General features: G+C 42.5%; 1 protein-coding gene across 1 annotated transcript in view; it reads left to right on the forward strand.

Annotated features, from left to right (window-relative positions):
* SAE1 (SUMO1 activating enzyme subunit 1) overlaps positions 1-24326 on the forward strand; it is a 73303-nt gene that overhangs the window by 14373 nt on the left and 34604 nt on the right. Inside the window, exons 3-6 of the mRNA XM_012761524.2 lie at positions 6277-6450; positions 8510-8652; positions 10634-10733; positions 20982-21087. Coding sequence (XP_012616978.1) covers positions 6277-6450; positions 8510-8652; positions 10634-10733; positions 20982-21087 — 523 coding nt within the window. The remainder of the gene's footprint in view (positions 1-6276; positions 6451-8509; positions 8653-10633; positions 10734-20981; positions 21088-24326) is intronic.

Below are 24326 nucleotides of genomic sequence, written 5' to 3' on the forward strand. Positions count from 1 at the left end.
TGAAAATGCAGAGTTGCCTGAGAGGCTTTGTTAGGGTGTAGCCTTCATCTCCAGTGATTCTGATTCAGATCTTAGAGGAGGCTCAGGAATATGTACATTGAAAAGGTGTCTCAGGAGATTTTGATGTTTATGGTCTACAAACATTATTTTGAAAAAATGGTTTAGAATGTGTGTGGACTGCATAGCATTATGCTTGTACATAACAAGCATCTAATAATGCTAATTACCTGACATAGTGCTGTTTGATTAATATTATAGAAGTGCCCAACTCCAGCGGAGCTTTCTTTGACTGCCTCATAGTCAAGGTGAAAGTAAGTGCTTTTGCTATCTCCTTGTACCTCAGTGACATTTTAGTTTTCTTTTATAAAAAATTTCAAATATATATATAAAAGTAGAGAGAATAATATTAATACTTGATACCCATCTACCTCGCTTCTCCAGATACTGATATTTTGTTGAATTTTTTTTTTTTTTTTTTTTTTTTTTGAGACAGAGTCTCGCTTTGTTGCCCAGGCTAGAGTGAGTGCCATAGCATCAGCCTAGCTCACAGCAACCTCAAACTCCTGGGCTCAAGCGATCCTCCTGCCTCAGCCTCCCAAGTAGCTGGGACTACAGGCATGTACCACCATGCCCGGCTAATTTTTTCTATATATATTAGTTGGCCAATTAATTTCTTTCTATTTATAGTAGAGACGGGGTCTTGCTCTTGCTCAGGCTGGTTTCGAACTCCTGACCTTGAGCAATCCACCCGCCTCGGCCTCCCAGAGTGCTAGGATTACAGGCGTGAGCCACCACGCCCGGGCTTATTTTGTTGAATTTTTAAATCTCCTTCCATATATATATATATATATATATATTTTTTTTTTTTTTTTTTGCACAACATTTTAAAGCAAATTCCAGAAATCATGGCTTTTCTTGGGAGGTAAAATACTTCAAAGATTGTGATGTCACATTATATTATTTGTATCTTTCTTTTTAGGCAATGAACAGGGTTCCTGTCATGAGACTACTAAGTAACTAGCACACAGTGTAAAGTGTGTAAAGTGTATAGGCTCTGTGGACAAAAGTGAATGTTAATGAAAATTTTAAAAGCTCATCTTGTTTTGGGGTTCAGGAGAAAAACAATGTGGAATTATTTTTTTAAAATTATTACTACAATATGAAGAGAAATGTGGGTTGGCTCACTTAATATTACAGCTATAAGTTGGATTTTGAATGGAATTTAAAATCCTAAGAAGAAAATTCCTGCAAGCAAGCTGCCAGGTTTTTAATGGTCAGGGCACTGACTGCTTTGACATCTCCCCAACGGCGGTGCCCTCTAGAGGCAGGAACACCCCTTGGGGGAAGAACTTGTATAGAAGAGGATTAAGAGCAGAGAGACCTAAGGAAGGACTGTGCCTAACTAAGAAGGCCCTTGGTACAGAAAAATGAAACCACATGGGGATCGTGACTTCCGTATCTGGTTACATGAACCTGAGAATGGGGGACAATCATATAACAATGAGAGGTGTGGTTTTGATCCCACATCAGCACGGTGTGATGAGTGCTGCCCAGTGCCGCAGTAAACAGGCTGATTGTCATCCTTCATCTCTTTCCTTGGCGGCCTTATGGTCCCTTCCACCTGCCTAACACAGTGGTTCTCAACGCTAGCTGCACTTTAGAATGATCAGTAAGTTTTGTGGCTTTTTAAATTTTTTTTTTTAAAGAGACATGGTCACCCAAGCTGGAGGGCAGTGGTGTGATCGTAGCTTATTGTAACCTCAAAGTCCTGGGCTGGAGTGATCCTCCTGCATTGGCCTCCCAAGGTGCTAGGATTATAGGCATGAGTCACCACTTCTGGCCCAGGCAGTTAATTAAAAATAAAAGTTCTCAAGGTGAATCTAATAGCCAGGAAGGATTGAGAACCACTGGTTTCATATGGCCTGGTCCCAGTCAAGTTATGCAACCAGACTTCCATCAGATAAATTTAACGCTTTGTGTACACACTATGCTTATTTTCCCCTTTGCAATTGATTTGTGCTCTTTCCCTAACTAGGAGCTCCCCAGGAAGACAGTGCCACAACAGTGCAAAGGCTTTGGAATCATGCAGACTTGGGCTCAAAAATCCCAGCTCCTCGAGCTGGAAAAGGGACTTAAATTGCTCAGACTCAGTTTGTTCATCTCTAAAATGAAGATGTTAATGCCTGCCCCTTAGAGCTTTTTATTTGGTTACATTCAACAAGTATCTGAGAGTACCTGCTGGGCATCCTGATGTCTGCTAGGTCAAGGTTTGTTTCCCATTCTCAAGTTGGTTTTTTTTCTTTTTTTTTGAGACAAGGTCTTGCTGTGTCACCCAGGTTGGAGTACAGTGGCCTGATCATGGCTCACTGTATTCTGGAATTCCTGGGCTCAAGTAATCCTCCTGCCTTAGCCTCCTGAGTAGCTAGGACTACAGGTATACGCTACCACGCCTGGCTAATTTTTTTGTTTGTTTGTTTGTTTGTTTGTTTGTTTGTTTTTGAGACAGAGTCTCACTTTGTTGCCCAGGCTAGAGTGAGTGCCGTGGCTGTCAGCCTAGCTCTCAGCAACCTCAAACTCCTGGGCTCAAGCGATCCTGCTGCCTCAGCCTCCTGAGTAGCTGGGACAACAGGCATGTGCCACCATGCCTGGCTAATTTTTTCTATATATATTAGTTGACCAATTAATTTCTTTCTATTTATAGTAGAGATGGGGGTCTCGCTCTTGCTCAGGTTGGTTTCAAACTCCTGAGCTCAAACGATCCGCCCACCTCGGCCTCCCAGAGAGCTAGGATTACAGGCGTGAGCCACCACGCCCGGCCACGCCTGGCTAATTTTAAAATTTTTTGTAGAGACAAAGTCTAACTTTGTTGCCCAGGCTGTTCTGAAACTCTTGGCCTCAAGCAGTCCTCCCAGTTTAGCTTTCCAAGGTGTTGGGATTACAGGTGTGAGCCATTGTATCTGGCCACAAGTTTTTTTGTTTTTTTTTTAAGAAATAGGGTCTCACTGTGTTGCCCAGGCTAGAGTGCAGTGGCTATTCATAGGCTCCATCGTAGTGCACTGTCGCCTCAAACTCGGGCTCAAGTGATCTTCCCACTTCAGCCTCTCCAGTAGCTTGGCCTATGGTGTGAACCAGTGCACCTGGCCTCCATTCTCAAGTTTTATTGAGAAACCAGAGCAGGGTACCTAACTCAGGTTGTGATGCAGAGACATGTGAAAGGTGTCCTGGTATTCCAATGTGTTTTTGAAGAACAAGGAGGGGTTTATCAAGTTAAGGGGCTATGTTTTAGGCAGGGGACATTAGCAGCGGCACAAAGGCATCCAGTAGCATGATAGGTATGGAATATAACAAGCAGTTTAGTGTTTTTAGAGTGTGAGACACAAAATGGTGGGGGTTGGGGCGGGTCGCAGGTGAGGTCTAGGTCAGAAGGGCCTGCTAGGAAACCCCATGGGAAGCTTTTACTTAATCCTCTAAGTCAGGGTTCCTCAAACTTTTTAAACGGGGCCAGTTCACTGTCCCTCAGACCGTTGGAGGGCTGTTGGAGAATGCGGTGCACATTCCACACATGTGCACTGTGGGCCTGGGATGAGTCGGCTGCTAAGGAGGACAGGCAGCGGTGGCAAAAATACCTGGTGGGCTGGATAAATGTTCTTGGCAGGCCGCATGTGGCTCACTGGCCGTAGTTTGAGGACCCCTGTTAGAGGAAATGGCTGGTGGGTAGTTTAATAAAAGACTCAAATGCATCAGGAGAAATCTGCACCAGTGAGAGTGATTTGAAAAATAACAGCAGATTTTGGTAGAAACTAAAAGAGGCATTGAGTTGGTTTATGGAGCTATGCAGAGTGAACATACAGATGAGTGGTTCTGAGATGGGGACAGCCATACCTATGAGGGCCCAAATAGAGACTAGAATTTGTAGCGAGGGCGGAGGAGAGCTTAGCAAGGAAGGTGTTATCTGAAGACTTGAAGTAATAACAACTCAAACTGATGGAGTGATTTGTAAGTGCATGTTTTTATTAGCATCCCCATTTTACATGTGACTCCTGCATTCTTGGTCAAGATCACACTAGTAAGAGGTTGAACAAGGATTTGAATGAAAGACTTTAATCCAGCCTGAATTATTCCAGAGCCCCTGCTGTTAACCATCGTGATGCACAGCCTCTCAGCACATAATGAGATCCCTGAGGAAGCAGGATGATGGGTCAGGGACCGTTGGTAGAGAGTCTGTCATGGGGAGAGGGCCGGCTCATTTTCTGGGAGGCTGGGAAGGTGAGGTTGAGTGTGTGCTGTGGATAGTTGGTAGGAGAAGATGAAGGGAGATTATTTCTGTTGAACTGGACTTGGTGAAGGGGCTAGGTCATTTGCAGAGATTAATGGTTGGTTTAGATGTTTAATGTGTGAAGAAGTATTTTGTGAGCAGTATGGAATCTGTAAGCCTACTGATGGCTATTAGGGGATTATGTTATTCTGTCTTTTGAGGCTCTGCTCTACTGATATCCAGCCTTAGGGATGAAATCATTTTTCTGCTCTAGCTTCCGCTCTCTCTCCTTTCTGAATTGTAATTGAGTTTAAGAGTTCTTTTTTTTTTTTTTTTTGAGACAGTCTCACTTTTGTTGCCCTGGCTAGAGTGAGTGCCTGGCGTCAGCCTAGCTCACAGCAACCTCAAACTCCTGGGCTCAAGTGATCCTCCTGCCTCAGCCTCCCAAGTAGCGGGGACTACAGGCATGCACCACCATGCCCGACTAATTTTTTTTTTGTATATATATTTTTAGTTGGTCAATTAATTTCTTTCTATTTTTAGTAGAGACGGTGTCTCGCTCAGGCTGGTTTCGAACTCCTGACCTGGAGCAATCCGCATGCCTGGGCCTCCCAGAGTGCTAGGATTACAGGCGTGAGCCACCACGCCCGGCCAAGAGTTCTTTTTTATTTTAAGGAGACAGTCTTGCTCTGTCACCCAGGCTGGAATGCAGTGGCATCATCATAGTTCACTACAACCTGAAACTCTTGGGCTCAGGCAATCCTGCCTCGGCATCCCAAGTAGATAGGGCTATAGCCGTGCCACAACGTCCAGCTAATTTTTCTATTTTTTTTTTTTTTTTTTTTTTTGAGACAGAGTCTCACTCTGTTGCCCAGGCTAGAGTGAGTGCCGTGGCGTCAGCCTAGCTCACAGCAACCTCAAACTCCTGGCTCAAGCAATCCTCCTGCCTCAGGCTCCCAAGTAGCTGGGACTACAGGCATTCGCCACCATGCCCGGCTAATTTTTTGTATATATTAGTTGGCCAATTAATTTCTTTCTATTTATAGTAGAGACGGGGTCTCGCTCTTGCTCAGGCTGGTTTCGAACTCCTGACCTCGAGCAATCCACCCGCCTCGGCCTCCCAGAGAGCTAGGATTACAGGCGTGAGCCACCGCGCCCGGCCTATTTTTTTTTGTAGAAACAGAGCCACACAGCAATCTGTGGAAAAGTGATCTCAACAGGACTTGTTTGTTTTCTTTATCTTAACATATCAATCAAAAGAAGGAAAAAAGAAGCCCTCATATTTTTTGTTTTGTAGAAACAGCCTAGTTTAGGCTGGTCTTGAACTCCTGAGCTCAAATGATCCTCCCACATCTCAGTGTCCTAGAGTGTTAAGATTACAGGTGTGAGCCATGGCACCTCGCCAAGAATTCATTTTGAATCCAGTCACAGCGGTAGGTGCCTATAGTCCCAGGTACTTGGGAGGCTGAGGTGGGAGGATCGCTTGATGTCAGGAGTTCGAGGCTGCACTGTGCTGTGATGGAGCCTGTGACCAACTACTGAACTACCAGCTTGTGCAATGTACCAAGACTCTGTTTTTTAAAAAAAAATTTTTTTAAATGTTCGTTTTGAGCATTCTTAATTGTGTCTGATTTTCGCACTGGTCTGAGATGCTGGAATGCTTAGGATTGGGCACAGTGGTAGGTATTTAGTCAATTCTTTCCACTGGTAATCAGTGGTTTTGTTGGCAGTTACAAATTTAAGTGGAAGAGGAAAGCATAGACTTTTCTGTTCAGAATAAATTTTTTTTTTGTAAACACAAGGGGGTGCTCTTTAACTGTCAGTGACCAATAAAAGAAGTTTAATGTCCTATTTTCAAACCTCAGAAGGAACGAGAGAGTAGGAAGCCTGAGTTAAGTAAATTGCTGCAGGAACAGTAATGCAATTAGACGGTAGGTATTTTAGCTATCCTTTAAAATTGAGAAGGTGTCTTTGAGATTTATTTTCCAAAATATTCAAGAATGAAAAAATATTATTCCTAGGTATCTCCAGAAGATCCCGGAGCTCAGTTCCTGATTCGTACTGGGTCTGTTGGCCGAAATAGGGCTGAAGCCTCTTTGGAAAGAGCCCAGAACCTCAACCCCATGGTGGATGTGAAGGTGGACACTGAGGACATAGAAAAGAAACCTGAGTCATTTTTCACTGAGTTTGATGCTGTAAGTTTCTTAGCATAAAATCTGCTATGGGAATTATGCAAATTAAGGCACTAGTTATATATATACCAGGTGATATTAGAGCATTCAAATCTCAAACTTTAAGCTTTTTCCCAAGTAAATTTGTAAGTTGTTCTGTTCTTTAGGCTTAGTATATTGCAGGAATGTGTTGCTAGAGAGGTCCAGTCTGTTGGATCTGCTGAAACTGTTAGCGACTTGCTGTCTGCTGGCTTCTTCTCTGGGCATATGTTCTCCTAGACCAGGTTTCATCTTTGGTGTTTTGTCTTCCTTCCAGAATCTTTGCATAGCTTTAATCCATGTTATTGCAAATGTTTTCTTCCGAAAACTGAACAAGTTGGTGATTAATTTCTGTGGTAGAGGCATTTTTTTGTTAGAAATATCAAGCTACAGCTTGTGTTTTGTCTTAAGAAAGAGCACACCTGATCTTGGTCTGTCTATGTCTGTCTGTCTGTTTTGCACAGTCACTATGACCATGTTGCCATGGATAACTAGACAAAATCACTGTGGTCTTAAGCCAAAGGAGGCATATCTAACCTCATTGGGTTTCATTGCCAGATCTATGCAGAGGTGAAAGGATAAATTCAGTTATATGTTGGTGTCTCTGACTTTTCAGATATAGTTCCCCGTACCCTAAACAAGCTTAATGAATCTTGGATAACTGTGAAATAGTCACAGATGAGCTACTTGTTTTTTAAATGAAAGGCCTCATTACAGGAGAGGTTAGAATTTGGGTTGGATAGTTTGTTTTTCACACTATTATATTTCATACGTGCATCTGTTCAAATATGTGCTTGGAATGATGGATCATCTGTGCATTTGTCCTGTTTTCTTTTTTTCCAGTCCCTTCTATTTTTTAACTCCAGGTATTGGGACACTTTCCATTTGGACATGTCTCTTCGTTTTCTTATCCATAGTAACCACATTTAGTTTATTCTAGGTGTCCCTTGAACTTGCAGAATTAGAGAAAGGGTTTGTTAAAACTGAAGCATGAGGCCAGTTGATTGTATAATACATGTGCATGGGGCCAGGATGACTGCCTTGTGGGCCATGTTTGGCTGGTCCTTGTAGGTTTTATAGTCGCTTTTGACTCTACAGGGTTCCATTTGATCAATTGGTTGCTTGTTCACCTGTGGCTTTCTTGCCTTTTAGATGTGATTTTTCCTTGGGTGGCTGCATCCTTTGAAACACTAAAGGAACACATTTCTCTGTGAGTGTTATTTCAGTATTCAGGCTGCTAGACAACAGCAAAGAGGGTCTATCAAATGAAAATGTTCTTTTGTTCAGGAGAAAGCATGTGCAATTTGGAAGTTGTCTTTTGACCATGATCAGAAGGCTGCTCCCGAAAAGATAGTTTTGTGCAGAACTTAGTCATTTCCAATACCTCACCTTATTGGAACACAACCTAGAAGCCCCAGAGCAACATTGATAATTCCACTGAGTGAATCACCAGTTCATTGTCTAAGTCTGAATGGAAGGTCAGTTAGTCTGTAACCTTTTCTTTTGTCCTTAAATTCAGATAAAGTTCCACACAGCTATCTGTGGAAAAGTGATCTCAACAGGACTTGTTTATCTTCTTTATCTTAACATATCAATCAAAAGAGGAAAAATAAAAAGCCCTCATATTTAAACATGACCTTTGGATCAATTAAGAAAAGTGGTTTTGCTTTTCACAGTAGTTTATTTGGATTTTAATAGATTTAAGAGTTTAGAAATAACTTGCTAAATTTTTTATCCATGAAAATTATGAAATGTGTTCATGGATTAGGGGAAACCAGTGTATTGATTGGCTTTTGCTTTCTAGCCAAAGACATTGTATTTTGGTTGCATGAAGTGATGATCTCATAATTTACATTTTCTACACACTGAAACCTGTAACATTTCTTTTGTCGTCTAACCATAGGACCCAAAGAACCTGTTGTACCAGTTTGAAATGGTCTTTAAACATGCCCAGAGAGACTGTTCATTAAGATTTATTTAGACATCAGGGCAGTGATTCACAGTTTGCAAAACTCACACCCAGCCAATTTCTTTCTTTCTGCAGGTGTGTCTGACTTGTTGTTCCAGGGATGTCATAGTTAAAATTGACCAGATCTGTCACAAAAATAGCATCAAATTCTTTACAGGAGATGTTTTTGGCTACCATGGATACACATTTGCCAATCTTGGAGAGCATGAGTTTGTAGAGTAAGTGTTGGGAAAGGAGGGGAGAACATAACATTTTCAAAATTTAGTTTTATTTACTGATAGGAAAAGGAAAGTATTTTACTTTAATACTTAGAACATTCTAAAACTGAGTCATTAACAACTTACTCTGAGTACAGTAGATTGTGAATTCGGAATTGTAGAAGATACAGCCTTCCAAATGGTCTAATCTAAAGACTAAAGCAAGCAAAGTTCTACAGCAATCAGAGTATACCACATGGGTATTTATTTGATCAGTCTGGACTTCAGGTGGTAAAGTCATATTTTCTGCATAGAGAAGGCTTGCTTGGATTGTAAGCTTGGTCTTGTGTGTTTCAGGTTGAGAGATAGTAAAATGAATATGAAATAGTTAGATGGCTAACTCTGTAGGCACATTCAGCCAAAGTCAACCTTGTAAAAGCATTGAAGTCCAGACACTGCTTTGGTGGAACAAAAAGATCATATCCTCTCATTTTGAACACTGAGGCTACAGACCTTGGTAATTCTCACATGATGGGACCTGTAGTGTTTTGAATTTGTAGTTTCTAGATGAAAGATGGCAGATGATACAGTATTGTAAAGCTATATGAGTTGGTTTTTTTGGCTGCGATTTCTGGCCCCTCCTCGCCAATTTGCTAATGAGAGGCTGAGAGAAGCCCTGTGTGGTGGGGTGGAGCTTCCTATCAAGAGACTGAGAACTGCTCTTTTGTTCAGCCTCTCAGGCAAGTCCCTGAAATTTCTCTGGTCTGCAACTTTCTTGCCTGTAAAATCAAGATGGAGAAAGGGCAGACATGTTCCAGATAGCTCCTAATTCCAATGTTTTATGGCTAAAGGAAAATCTAGTTCTTTTGGGCACATTATGAATGGATAAAGAAGTCAGCAGTGGTAGAAAGCAGGACAGATGTTGATGATGATTTTTTGAGATAGGGTTTCTGTTGCTCAGGACAGAAGTACAGTGGCATGATCATAGCTCACTGCAACCTCACATTCCTGGTCTCAAGTGATCCTCCTGCCTCTGAGCCTCCCGAGTAGCTGGGACTACAGGCGTGCACCAAGATGCCTGGCTAATTTTTCTAGTTTTAGTAGAGATGGGAGTCTTGCTCTTGTTCAGATTGGTCTCAAACTCTAGACCTCAAATGATCCTCCTGCATTGGCCTCCCAGAGTGCTAGAATTACAGGTGTGAGCCACTGTGCCTGGCCCAGTCCAGATTGTTTCATTTTATTTTGTTTTGTTTTGTTTTGTTTATTGAGACAGAGTCTCACTGTGTTGCCTGGGCTAGAATGCTGTGGCATCAGCCTAGCTCACAGCAACCTCGAACTCCTGGGCTCAAGCAAACCTCCTGCCTCAGCCTCCTGAGTAGCTGGGACTACAGGCATGCACCACCATGCGCGGCTAATTTTTTCTATATATATTGGTTGTCCAATTAATTTCTTTCTATTTATAGTCAAGACGTGGTCTCACTCTTGCTTGGGCTGGTTTTGAACTCCTGACCTTGAACGATCTGCCCGCCTCGACCTCCCAGAGTGCTAGGATTATAGGCATGAGCCTCCGCGCCCGGCCTATTTTATTATTTATTTTTCTTTTCTTTTGCAACATGGATGAACCTTGAAGGCCACATTATTTTAATATGAGCTCCCCGCAGCAGAGGAGAGGAGTTGAATTGGGCTGTTTATTTCATGATTGAGGTAGAATGTCTCCAAAGTACTCACTTTTGTTTATTGAAAGCTTCTATGTCAGGTGTAGTGTGCTGAGCAGTACATATTACTGTATTTCTCCTCTTACAGTAATCAGGAATTGGTATTCCCACAGACTGGCTAACTGATTCATCAGGTAATCAGTGGCAGAGCTGGGATTTGAACCCAGGTCTGTCTGACTCCAAAGCTTTTACCCTTAACCATTATCTGTAAGCTAGTGATATTCATGTTATTCTAATGCCATGATTCATGGGGTAGAACTTGATTTCCTTTCCTTATCATCCTCCAGGGAGAAAACCAAAGTTGCCAAAGTTAGCCAAGGAGTAGAAGATGGACCTGATACCAAGAGAACAAAACTTGATTCTTCCGAAACAACTATGGTCAAAAAGGTATGTGTAATGGCGGGTAGAGCAGAGGTCAGAAACCCTGGGACCTTATAGGGGATGGGCAATTACAATTGCAAATGAGAGAAGTGAGCTCTGTAGAGTAGCCTGGAAAGGAGGGGCCGGTGCCTGTCCCATCTAAAGAGACACTGCCCCTGCCTAGTGCCAGCCAGCTGTTGCCATGAGGGAATGAGGCCCAGTGATTCTAGATATGATTTTTTTGAGAGAATCAAAAATGCAGATTTTTGTATGCTGTGCCTCAAACTTTTATTTATTTATTTATTTATTTATTTTTGAGACAGAGTCTCACTTTGTTGCCCAGGCTAGAGTGAGTGCCATGGCACTAGCCTAGCTCACAGCAACCTCAAATTCCTGTGCTCAAGTGATCTTCCTACCTCAGCCTCCAGAGTAGCTAGAACTACAGGCATGCACCACCATGCCCGGCTAATTTTTTTTTTTTTTTTTTTTTTTGAGACAGAGTCTCGCTTTGTTGCCCAGGCCAGAGTGAGTGCCGTGGCGTCAGCCTCGCTCACAGCAACCTCAAACTCCTGGGCTCGAGTGATCCTTCTGCCTCAGCCTCCCGGGTAGCTGGGACTACAGGCATGCGCCACCATGCCCGGCTAATTTTTTTATATATATATATATCAGTTGGCCAATTAATTTCTTTCTATTTATAGTAGAGACGGGGTCTCGCTCTTGCTCAGGCTGGTTTCGAACTCCTGACCTTGAGCAATCCGCCCGCCTCGGCCTCCCAAGAGCTAGGATTACAGGCGTGAGCCACAGCGCCCGGCCTCCGGCTAATTTTTTTTCTAGATATATTAGTTGGCCAATTAATTTCTTTCTATTTATAGTAGAGAAGGGTCTCACTCTTACTCAGGCTGGTTTACTCCTGCCCTTGAGCAATCCCTCCCAGAGTGCTAGGATTACAAAGGTGTGAGTCCTCAAACTTTTAAATACTGACAACCTAACTCAAATTGATTTGAATGCTATTCTGGTCAACACTGTGGATGCCAAACAGAACATGCCCAAAGGACTTATTTGGTCTGTAGGCCACCAATTTTGACCACTGGTGTATGGACTAGTATCAGAAAGACTGGTTTTGAGCAGAGGCCATTAATTTTGTACTGATTTTTAATCTAGATTGACAATTTAATAAAGTCCTAAGTGGGCAGGAGCCAGTTTAAACTTTAATTGCTAAATTGTTTTGCCTGTTTAAAAAAAGTTTTTTGCCTTGTTTTCTTTTTTACCCAACAACCTTTAATAAGAAAAGCTTTCAGTGTTGACAGATGTTATCAGGTGTGTTTTGTTTATTTGTTTGAGACAGGGTCTTGCTCTGTTACCTGAGTGCAGTGGCATCATCATAGCTTATTGCAGCCTCAAACTACTGACCTGAAGTGATCTTCCCACCCTAGCCCCTCAAAGTGCTATGATTATAGGCATGAGGCACCATGCCCAATCAGGCATATATATATGTGTGTGTCATATATATTATATATATATATTATATTATATTATATTATATTATATATATTATTTTTTGAGACAAGGTATGGCTCTGTTGCTGAGGCTAGAGTGCAATGATGTCATCATAATTCATTGTAACCTCACACTCCTGGGCTCATGCAATCTTTCTGCCTCAGCCTCCCTAGTAACTGGGACCACAGGCACATGCCACCATGCCCAGCTAATTTTTTTTTTTTTTTTTGAGACAGAGTCTCACTTCCATTGCCCGGGCTACAGTGCCATGGTGTCAGCTTAGCTCACAGCAACCTCAAACTCCTGGGCTCAGGCAATTCTCCTGCCTCAGCCTCCCTAGTAGCTGGGACTACAGGCATGTGCCACCAGCCACCATGCCTGGGTTCTCGCTCTTACTCAGGCTGGTCTCGAACTCCTGACCTTGGGCAATCCACCCATCTCAGCCTCCCAGAGTGCTAGGATTATAGGCGTGAGCCACCACGCCTGGCTCCAGCTAATTTTTTTAATCTTTTGTAGAGTTGGGAGTTTTGTTGGTTGTTGTCCAGGCTCTGGTGTATATTTTTTAATGTAGTTCATGTCTGGGGTTTAGCTTCTATTTGGATCAGGTGCAATAATTAAATTCATTTTGTAGAAAGAAGTGGGAAAGGGATCAGAAAACAATGGTTTCTGTGGCAAGTGTTGGAATTTGAGACGGTAACTATGCAATGGGAAAAATAAGATGAAGGAGCCAGAATTGGCTGAGTAGAACTCACAGGAAAGGCATCACCAAGCCCATATTTACTCTTTGCTCTGTAGAGTAAATGTGGAGGAAAAAAAGCAGCTAAATGTTGAGAAAAACATTTAAATGTTGAGGAAAAAAACAGCTGGTCAGAATGTAGAGTTAAAATTGCTCTAAAGGGGGATTCTAAAGAGTGCAGAAACCACAAAAGAGACTGCAGAAAACCGCAAAAGTGGAACTCTTTAGAGTTTCCAGCAAGACAGCATTGGAGGTTTTCTTTCTCTTGCTTTTTGTGTTTGTACTGGAATAGTTTGGTGCTGTGTGATACAGAGGAATTATTAAGCCCTAATTTTAGTGTCTATTCACAGGACCATAATTATCCAGAGTGAACCTTGGTGTTTTGGCGAAAACTTGGGGTCTTTTTCTGTCTTTCTTTCCTTTTGAGGCCCAGTCAAGCTGTATCTGAATAGCTCCGTGAGTTTGGTGGGGGGAGATAAATTGTTAACAAACGGAGGAATACAAAAGCAGCTTTGTGGGTGCTGTCAGTTTATAAATCACACTCTCTTACAAGTGTGACACTTGGCCTTGGTGTGAAGGGTTTTATGGCTTAAGGGCCTTCTCTGATTGAGGCAGGTCTTTCACATTCAAATAGGGACAGCTCAGCCTAGCTTTGTTAGCCATTCACAGCTGGAAGTTTCCCTGGAGTCAGTTCTGATGGTGCACACTGGGGTGGATCTGGAGACCTTTTTTGGGAGCCACTTTATCTAGCTATGAGGAGAATGTGGGCAGCCCAGGCAGGCACTCCGCAACCTTCGCGTACCATTCCTTAGGGCTCTACAGTCACAGAGCTTTTTGTGCAGCCTCTTCCTACGTGAAGGTATCAAAATATTCCCCAGCTGACATTGTTAGTCAGCTGTTATACATGGACAATTCAGGCTTGGATTCCAGCCCTGAGCCCTTAAGGTTGTGAGGCATTCAGTGCATTCCTGGTGACAATCCCTGGGATTCCAAACCTTGTCTTTGTGCTGCCTCACCAAGAGCCCTCTGGGAGGACTAGGCTGAACTGGGTTTTGGCCATGGCGTTTCCACCTTGTAATATAATACTAATACGTCTTCTCTATTTGGGCGGAGATGACCCTGTGATTTCAAACATTTTTTCCTACTTGAAGATTCCTTGGTTCAGATTCTGCCCTTTTGCCTGATTGTACAGAATAACTATTTGGGTTGTGCTCAGAGGGCAGGATGGGGGTGGGGAAGCAGCCACTTCCTGTTTCCTGTGAAAGGTTTCTGGTTAGGGTTCCCTTCCCCTCCCCCCTTTCCTTAGGTTTAACCAAATGTTGTAAAGCCACTATCGCTTCAAGGTACACATTGTGCTCCTAAATTAGAAATGTTAAAAAACAAAGAGGAAAAACAGAGCTTGTGGTTTTCACACCCTCTAGGAAGATACTGGGCCTTTCTAGCACCTGTGTGGCAGGAAAATGCCTGGCCCAGAGATAGGTGCTCAGTTGTTTGTTTGCTTCCTTTGGTGCTCAGAACTTGTGAGACAGGATTCATCAGAGTCAGGTCTTGGGCACAAGTGTGATACCGACACTACTGTGCATCAGATAAAGGAAAGAGCAATGAGGTGGCGGTGAGGAAGTATCCAGAAAGATTTCTCAGAGGAAGAGTTGTTTGTGTTGGCATGTGAAGGGCAAGCTTGCCAACACCAAAGCCAGAGGAAATAGAATAAAGAAAAAGAGTCACTCTGGCTTCCCTTGTTCTAAAACAGCCAGCTCTTTCTATGATTACAAAATGCCTACTGTGTGCAAGGCACTATATGGGTGCAGGGAAGCGCATCTGGTCTTGTTGTCTAAATCTGTAGCTGATGGAGAAGCGAGGAGAAATTAAATGACCTATCCAAGATTACACAGCTGCAGAAGAAGGAATAGGCAGAGAGAAGCCCAGACAGTGGATGAGGGCACAAGCGCACTCCTTGCCTTACAAGGGGAATCCTCCTGGAGTTTCTAAGGTAGTTTGACATTTTCTGAGAATGGTGGGATAAAATATGTGAAAATCGGGATAATTCTGGAAAACCTTTAGGTTAAAAGGCCGCTGTCATGGTCCCATGTTCACATTTCTTTATTGTGCCTCGTCTGTGTTGTTAGGGGCTGCCAGAGATGATTAGATGCCTGACAGTGGTTACTGTCTGTAATAGCTCTTTAAAAATTAAACACAAAGTATGATGTGTTCGTAATGTGCTAAGAAATAACAGATTTAATTTTACTTCTCCTGAAATAGTAGGTGACTAATTCAGGGTACTGTTAATACTCTTATCATGAATCAGTTGAGAAATTCCACAGTAGAGAGGTGATTCATTCTTTCAATTCCCTCTTTCTGAGCCTTTTGTTGACAACTCTCATCCTCCTCTCATGCCCATTATTAAAGAAATAGTTTACGGAATCCACTAAGGAGTGTGTAACAACTCACCTGCCGAAAAAATTTAAAAAAGAAAAGAAAAGAAATAGTTTAGTGCTCCCTCTTCATATGCACCTTTTTCCCAACGCTCATCACATTTGATTACTTGTTGCTGTCTCTCCCCTTAGACTTACAGCTCTACAAGGGCAGGACAGTTTCATTTGCTGCCAGACTTCCACCCTAGTACCTAGCATAGTCACATTCAGAAAAGATTTGTTCAGTGTAGTTGTGGCTATTACTGATTATTGGGGCATAACAGGACAACTCTGGAAGAGATTATTGTAATTCAAAAAAACAATTTATTGAATTAATTTTCTTTGTTATTAGCTAAATGAATTGACCTTATAGTATATTAGTTCTCATAGTTTAGGTTATTTGAGCTGAGAGAACAGAATTCTGAAGAAGACAAGGGTGTCCAGAAATATTTAGAAGCAGTCCAGTTGCCGGACTGGAACTCCTGGGCCAGAGAGCTTCAAGACCCTGCCAGTTACCAGAATCCTTTGATTTGGAAGGGTAGGAATAGGGTAATGCAGGGTACAAATTTGCAAAGTTGGTGGAGTACTGATAGCAGGTTTTCCAGGTAGGAGAGTAAGTTGGGGTAGGGAGTGCTAGGGGTGCCATGTCTCTCGGGGGATAAGTTTCAGGGCTCTAGGGGTCAGGGGGGTACTCTAATATCTCAGCATAGTCTAGTCTATGTTTTTTTATTGTGATATTTGATGCATAAAAGAAGACATGCAACATCAGTGCAAGTCAGAGGACAAATCAACAAAGAAACACAATCCAACTTTAAAATTCACACATACATTTCAATACTTTTGTACTGATCCATGTGTTTCCTTTTCTATCTTTTACCTGTTCTCCCTCCTCTGTGGTTATCAGTTAGGTAACCCCAGGGCTGCTGGTATGTGTGTGTGGTTTAAAAAACACCTGGAAAAGGCAGATACAGCCCTGCTTGGCTTCCTGCTCTATCATGTGTTTATTGTAAATCTAAACAATGAAATAGAACTTATGCAATATTTTAGGCATAAATCAAGGGTGATATTGCTAACCACCGTGGACTCACTACCCAGTTTGAAGATCAGACATTACCATTGTGGGTGAGGCCCTCTGGCTATCTCTTCCCCAACAAAAGTAACTGCTATCCTCAGTTGCGTATCTCATTCCCATGCTTTTCTTCTTACTACACATGTATTTCCAAGTAATATATAGAATTTCTTTGCATACTTTTTAACTTCTTAAAAATTGGTTTCATATTGTATGCATGCTGCCACCTGCTTTTTTTTTTTTTTTTTTTGAGACAGAGTCTCACTTTTGTTGCCCAGGCTAGAGTGAGTGCCGTGGCGTCAGCCTAGCTCACAGCAACCTCAAACTCCTGGGCTCAAGCGATCCTCCTGCCTCAGCCTCCCAAGTAGCTGGGACTACAGGCATGTGCCACCATGCCCGGCTAATTTTTTGTATATATATTTTTAGTTGGTCAATTAATTTCTTTCTATTTTTAGTAGAGACGGGGGTCTCGCTCAGGATGGTTTCGAACTCCCAACCTCGAGCAATCCGCCCGCCTCGGCCTCCCAGAGTGCTAGGATTACAGGCGTGAGCCACCGCGCCCGGCCTGCCACCTGCTTTTTAGGAGCAGCAACCTGTTTGTCAGGCCATCTGTTTTATATGTAGTTCTAGGGCTTTACTTACTATCCATTGTGGTGGCCATTAGCCACAAGTAGCTATTTAAATGAAATTAATTAAGATTAAACAAACAAAAATTCAGTTTCCTAGTCTTTCTCACCACATTTCCAGCGCTCAGTAGGTACATGTGGCTATTGGCATTTGCATTGCACAGCGCAGATTCAAAATGTTTCTGTCATTGTAGCAGGTTCTCTTGGATAGCACTGCAGGGCACTCTCATTCTTTTTCTATTTCTTGTGTGAATATATTAGTATTTACTTATCCATTCTTCTATTGATGAACATTTAGGTATGTAAGTTTTTGCTGTTAAAAATTGTGCTGCAGTAACCATGTTGTGTATGAGTGTCTTTAAATAATCTTCTTGGATAATTGCTGATTTCTCTAGGGTATATTACCTGGGAGTAAAATTAGGATAAGGGCATCTTCAACTTTATCAGACCCTGCTAAGTTACTCTCAAGAAGTTTTATCACTCTGGGAGGCTGAGGCGGGCGGATTGCTCAGGTCAGGAGTTCAAAACCAGCCTGAGCGAGACCCCGTCTCTACCATAAAAATAGAAAGAAATTAATTGGCCAACTAATATATATAATATAAAAAAAAAATCAGCCGGGCATGGTGGCGCATGCCTGTAGTCCCAGCTACTCAGGAGGCTGAGGCAGGAGGATGGCTTGAGCCCAGGAGTTTGAGATTGCTGTGAGCTAGGCTGACACCACGGCACTCACTCTAGCCTAGGCAAGAAAGCGAGACTCTGTCTCAAAAAAAAAAAAAAAAAGAAGTTTATCAATTTATATTCCAAAAACAGCAGTATGTAATAACAGTAACATTTGGTAACGTGAGGCTTTTTTGCCACTGTGCTGAGTGTGAAAACTGTCTGTTGATTGTGGTTATCATTTGTTAGAATGCTTTTGAAAGTTTTTGGACATAGAAATCTGCAATTTTGAAAGTTGTTTAAATTCTGATTTACATTCATTTTTGTGTCCAGAACTATATCACCTGTTACTGATGTTCAGCCTGATTTAAAGAGTAAAATAAGCCTATAATCCCAAATATGGAAAATAAGGAACAAATTGAGAAAATGTGAATTCTATTGCCCAATACTAACATTCCATTTGGTATTTTTTCTGTGTATATACATAACAAAATTGGAGTACTAATTAACATTTTAATACATGTATGATATGTACATATATAGTCAGCCCTCTGGTTCATTGGGTTGCACAATTGTGGATTTGACCAACTGTGGATTGAAAATATTTGGAAAAAAATCTGTGTCTGTTCTGAACATGTACAGACTTTTTTCCTTGTTGTTATTCCCTAAAGGATACAGTATAGCAACTGTTTACATAGCATTTACATTGTATTTGGCAGTATAAGTAATCTAGAGCTGACTTTAAGTATATGGGAGGGAGTGTGTAGGTTACATGCAAATACCCCACTGTTTTATTTCAAGGACCTGAGCAGTCCCAGACTTTGGAATCCTTGGAGGCCCTGGGACCAGTTCCCCATGAATACTGAGAGACAACTGTACATGTGTATGTGTTATATATCTGTCTGTATATGGTTTTGTCTTTTGCTCTTTTCACTCAATATTTTTTCATAAGCACTCCCCAAATCTTCACATCTATATTGGAAGAGCATGATTTTAAATGGCTGCATCCATCTTCTTCTTTTGCCTCACTGTAATGTTTTACCCGTGTCCTGTTGTACTGATATTATTGTACTTTCCTACTATTCTAAATGGCTTCTCACAACCATAATTTGATGGTTGATAGGCTATGTGGAGAATTCATCCTTTATATTTACTCATGGGCTTCTTTTTGGTAAATGAAAGTCAGGTTAAATCCTTTCAGCTCATGGGTATTTATTGAAAATCTAGTTTCTTCACTATGCCTTTCACTGTGGTCTCTCCCTGAGGAAACTGACACACCCATTTGAGGAGAGGAGGTCAGTTAATGCTGTGAGAGGGCTTGTTACTAGTCTTAACTGGACTATCAGACTGAAGTCCTCAAGCCCAGAATTGTCAGGGAAGGAAATGGATAAGTAGAGGGGAGTGGGTCAGGATTCTAGGCAGAGGGATACAGGAGCCGAGGACATGGGGAAGTGGAGGCATAAGATAGGTGTGTAACTTTACCTGAGTTAGTGTGTTCACTCAGTGGATGGTGAATGTACTACCTGACAGACACTGTGGAATACCTCAACTGAAAAACTCTTCATTCCTTGAAAGCACTGTTGAGTATGTTTTCTCCTTACAACACCAATGTTAGTGGGGTGGGTAAGCAAGTATCACCTTCTTCATCCGTGCTGCTACAGATTTGGTGACTTGGTTAAGTTTAGTTTTGTTTTTAATTGTTATGAGTGACACTAGTAGGCTTTGGGTAGTCTGAACCAAAAGGGACATTAATTGGAGTGCAAGAAGCCATGAATAACTACTGTCATCTGAGAAGGGTAATAAAGACTAGGGCCCCTGGGGAGCCCTGGAGGCAGTAGAAATTTGTGGCCTTTCCCTTTAGAGCCCTGTCATTAATGTGTCTCCTTATTCCAGCTTTCACATTTTCAATTCCCAGGAGAATCTGATTGGCCTGTCTGGGGCTATGTGCCCACCTCTGGCTGTCACATGTGGTTGGAGGGTTAGTGCACATTACAGACAGGGCCACTGGGGGCCTCCTCCAGATCTCCAGATACCAGGAAACTGCCTACCACAGACAGGCCCAAGAGAAGTACATTAACTTGCCTAAGGTCCTAAGCGGGATGCAGAACTATTGCTAGTTCTTAGACCCAGGCAGAAAGGGCTTCTATCCTTGGACCCAGTGTACTAGAAGGTCACTCTACAGAGTCTTGGAAATGTGCCTACCCAGAACCTGTACCTTTCTGCCCTACTCCTAGACTGCACTCTGGGTACCTGATACCCCTGGACTCTATTGCCCCAACCCCAAGACAACCCCAAGCTTACTTCTCAGGATTTTTTGTGATCTTCCCTGGTCTGCTTTCAGCATACAGCCTTGCCACAATGTCCAAATGCCTAGACCTAAGGAGTGGATGTTGGTAAGGAAGGATAAGCTGGGTGACCACACTCAAGTTAAAGCCTCTTGTAGTATGGGACAGAGCCAGAGGTGGGAAGAAGAGGTGGCATGAATAGGGACCAGCTTTCTCAGTTTGCCTTGTTCTGGCATAAAACTCCCAAGGAGTGTAGATTTCAAATTTTGATCCAGGAAGCCTTCCAGGTGTTTATAAAGGAGGTATATTTGTCAAGGCAAGAGAATATAATATATTTTATATAACAGCTTTTGGTATAATTTATAACCAAGTATGTAGACATGATATATGGGTCTTTTTTTTTTTTTTTTTTGAGACAGAATCTCACAGTGTTGCTCAGGCTAAGTGAGTGCCATGGCGTCAGCCTAGCTCACAGCAACCTCAATCTCCTGGGCTCAAGTGATCCTCCTGCCTCAGCCTCCTGAGTAGCTAGGACTACAGGCATGCGCCACCATGCCCGGCTAATTTTTTTCTATATATATTAGTTGGCCAATTAATTTCTTTCTATTTTTAGTAGAGACGGGGGGTCTCACTCTTGCTCAGGCTGGTTTTGAACTCCTGACCTTGAGCAGTCCTCCCACCTCAGCTTCCCAGAGTGCTAGGATTCAGGTGTGAGCCACCACACCTGGCCTGGAACCAGGTCTTTAGGAGCTTAGCTCTGTCTTCCTTCAGTGCAGTAAATCCATGGTTTCCATCACATTGTCCCCAGTGCCGAGAGGAGCACACAGTAAGTGCTCAACAAGCATATCTTGGTTTGAGAGGGTATCATCCTCTTTTAATGATCAGTAAACTTTAAATAATGAAATTTCTTTGAGACACAGACAAGCTACTGCGTTGTCATTTAAAGCAAGAATATTTTATCCCTAATCAGTTCTGCCTTTTTTTTTTTTAACAGAAGATAGTCTTCTGCCCTGTTAAAGAAGCGCTGGAGGTAGACTGGAACAGTGATAAAGGAAAGGCACAACTGAAGCGCACAACTCCTGATTACTTTCTCCTTCAAGGTGAGCACTCAAAGCAGACCTCCCCCAGGGAGGGCTTTGGCTCTGATTTCTGCAAATGTGGCTGCAGAGTCCAGGTTGTTTTGTGATGTTTGCTCTGAGTCAAATTCCTCATTAGCTAGTTGTCAGTGACCGCCTGAGAGATGCAGAGTGAATGGGGATGGAGCTCCTCATTGACCTCTGGGTTCTAATGACTTGCTTTAGACCTGCACTCTAAAGTCGATCCTGAGATAATAGTGTCACAAATAAAGCAACTTCTCTTCACCATTTCTCCCTCTTCAGAATTCTTTCTTGGGCTCAAAACCAGCCTCACTCTCATGAAAGGTGGGGTTTTTCTGTCCCCTCACTTAAAGTTAATGAGCTACTTTTCAGTCCATCCTTGCTGGTACTCAGGGGGCTGCTAGCTAAGTATTAATTGGCTTATCAGTATTGTTCCTGTGCCTGGCACTTTTAATTTTTTTTTTTTTTTTTTTTTTTTTGAGACAAAGTCTCTCTTTGTTGTCCAGGCTAGAATGAGTGCCATGGCATCCAAGCTCATAGCAACCTCGAACTCCTGGGCTCAAGCAATCCTCCTGCCTCAGCCTCCCAAGTAGCTGGGACTACAGGCATGAGCCACCATGCCCAGCTAATTTTTTTGTATATATATTTTTAGTTGGTCAATTAATTTCTTTCTATTTTCAGTAGAGACGGGGTCTCGCTCTTGCTCAGGCTGGTTTCAAACTCCTGTCCTCGAGCGATCTGCTCGTCTTGACCTCCCAGAGTGCTAGGATTACAGGCATAAGCCACCGTACCCGGCCAATTTTTAAAATATTATTTTAGAAATAATAATTATAAACAATGAGTGCTTAGTACAGGTCATTGGGGGTAGGTACTATTATTAATACTATCCCTGTTTTACAAACAAGGTAGCGAAGGCACAGAGAAATTAAGGTTATCCATGTTCTCAAGATCACGTAGCAAGTAAGTATAAAAGTAACTTGTATTGTAGAAACTACCAGAAAAGCACAAAGAAGAAAAAAATTTCCTTGACATTTTTGTGCTTTGGGATTGTGCTTCCAGACTTTTTTTTCATGTCTTGATACATGTAGCATAATATTACACAGGATACTAGAGTCCTAGAGCCACCTGTGCCCGCCCCATCTGTCCACTCCAAGGCCTGAGAGAGTCAGTTTCTCTGCTTAACTATATCCCATTTGTAGGTATACTCTTTGATAGAGAGGTGTGGCTTTTATTTAGTAAATATGCAAATCATCTTCTGGCTGCATTCAGCCAGTCTTCAGCCCTCTTTTCCCCAGGGCTTATTTCATTGACAACTGTATGCCTACCTCTTCCTTCCTTCTCCATGCAAACTCCAGAAGTATATCCCCCACGGTCGTCAGGACAGACGATTGTTGAATATGGTATAAAAAAATTCCTTGCTCCCCAAACCATATATGTATATGTGTGTGTGTGTGTGTGTGTATTTATTTTTTATTTTATTTATCTATTTTTTTGAGACAGAGTCTCGCTTTGTTGCCCAGGCTAGAGTGAGTGCCGTGGTGTCAGCCTAGCTCACAGCAACCTCAAACTCAAGGGATCCTGCTGTCTCAGCCTCCCAAGTAGCTGGGACTACAGGCATGCACCACCATGCCCGGCTAATTTTTTTTTTTTTTTAGTTGGTCAATTAATTTCTTTCTATTTTTAGTAGAGATGGGGTCTCGCTCAGGCTGGTTTCAAACTTCTGACCTTGAGCGATATGCCCGCCTCGGCCTCCCAGAGTGCTAGGATTACAGGTGTGAGCCACTATGCCCGGCCTCTAATTGAGTACTGTGTGAGATACAAGGTGATAAGAGCATCCAGCTTCCATTCTCTGTGCTCTGTGTATTAGCTCATTAAATTCTTACAACATCCATAGGAGGTAGCCAATGTACCCCATTTATAGATGTTTTTAAAAGGCACAGACTGATGAAGACCAAGGTATTGTGACTGTCCCTACACTCTGGGAGCTGGTCATTGAGCAGAGGAAGCCAAACTAATATTTTAGAGCAAAGTGAATATTTAATGCAGAAGCTGCTGACCATTGCCCTCAGAAGTTACAAGGGACTGCAAGGTGGCTCACGCCTATAATCCTAGCACTCTAGGAGTCCGAAACAGGAAGATTGCTTCAGGTCAGGAGTTCAAGACCGATTTGAGAAGAGCGAAACCCTGTCTCTACAAAAACTAGAAAACTTAGCTGGGTGTGCTGCCATGCACCTATAGTCCCAACTACCTGGGAGGCTGAGGCAGGAGGATCACTTGAGCCCAGGAGTTTGAAGTTAGCTATGATGATGCCAATGCACTCTAGCCAGGGTGAGAGAGTGATAGATACCCTGTCTCAAAAACAAAAACAAACAAAAAAGTTATAAAGGACTGGAGGAGGAGACAAATCATTGAGGAAGAAGCACTAGCTTTAACAATATGACCCACAGGGCAGACAGTGATGCACAGTTGTTGAGGACGGGAATAGGCAAAACAGACCTGGCTCTGCCATATTTTTAGTGGGTGATCTGGAGTTGCTAACTTAAATTGCCCGAGCCTCAATTTCCCCCCTGCAGAGGGCAGTGTTAATAGCAGTTCCTTCAGAGGGCTTTGTGATACACACAGAAAACACCCAGACCAGAGCATGTCCTAGAGAACTGTGTTGTCTGTGAAGCTATGAGCATTTTTCTTTCTTTTTTTGTGTACACTTTGCAGCTATGTAGTATAAGGTTTGACAATGATTCAATTTACCCTTAATTTGATCCTTTAGTAGGTATTATTAGCATGACAGCAGTCTTAGTTTAGGGCTTTGGATATGGTGATCAAAACTATATTCATGGCCAGGCTTGGTGGCTCACGCCTGTAATCCTAGCACTCTGGGAGGCCGAGGCGGGCGGATTGCTCAAGGTCAGGAGTTCGAAACCAGCCTGAGCAAGAGCAAGACCTCGTCTCTACTATAAATAAAAAAAAGAAATTAATTGGCCAACTAATATACATAGAAAAAATTAGCCGGGCATGGTGGTGCATGCCTGTAGTCCCAGCTACTAGGGAGGCTGAGGCAGGAGGATCACTTGAGCCCAGGAGTTTGAGGTTGCTGTGAGCTAGGCTGGCGCCACGGCACTCACTCTAGCCTGGCAACAAAGTGAGACACTGTCTCAAAAAAAAAAAAAAAAAAAAAAAAAAAAACTATATTCATACTTGCAGATGGTAACTTGGGAAAAGTTAAAATAAAATAAATTTTTAAA

The sequence above is a fragment of the Microcebus murinus genome, chromosome 16, assembly GCF_040939455.1.
Source record: "Microcebus murinus isolate Inina chromosome 16, M.murinus_Inina_mat1.0, whole genome shotgun sequence".
Taxonomy (NCBI): domain Eukaryota; kingdom Metazoa; phylum Chordata; class Mammalia; order Primates; family Cheirogaleidae; genus Microcebus; species Microcebus murinus.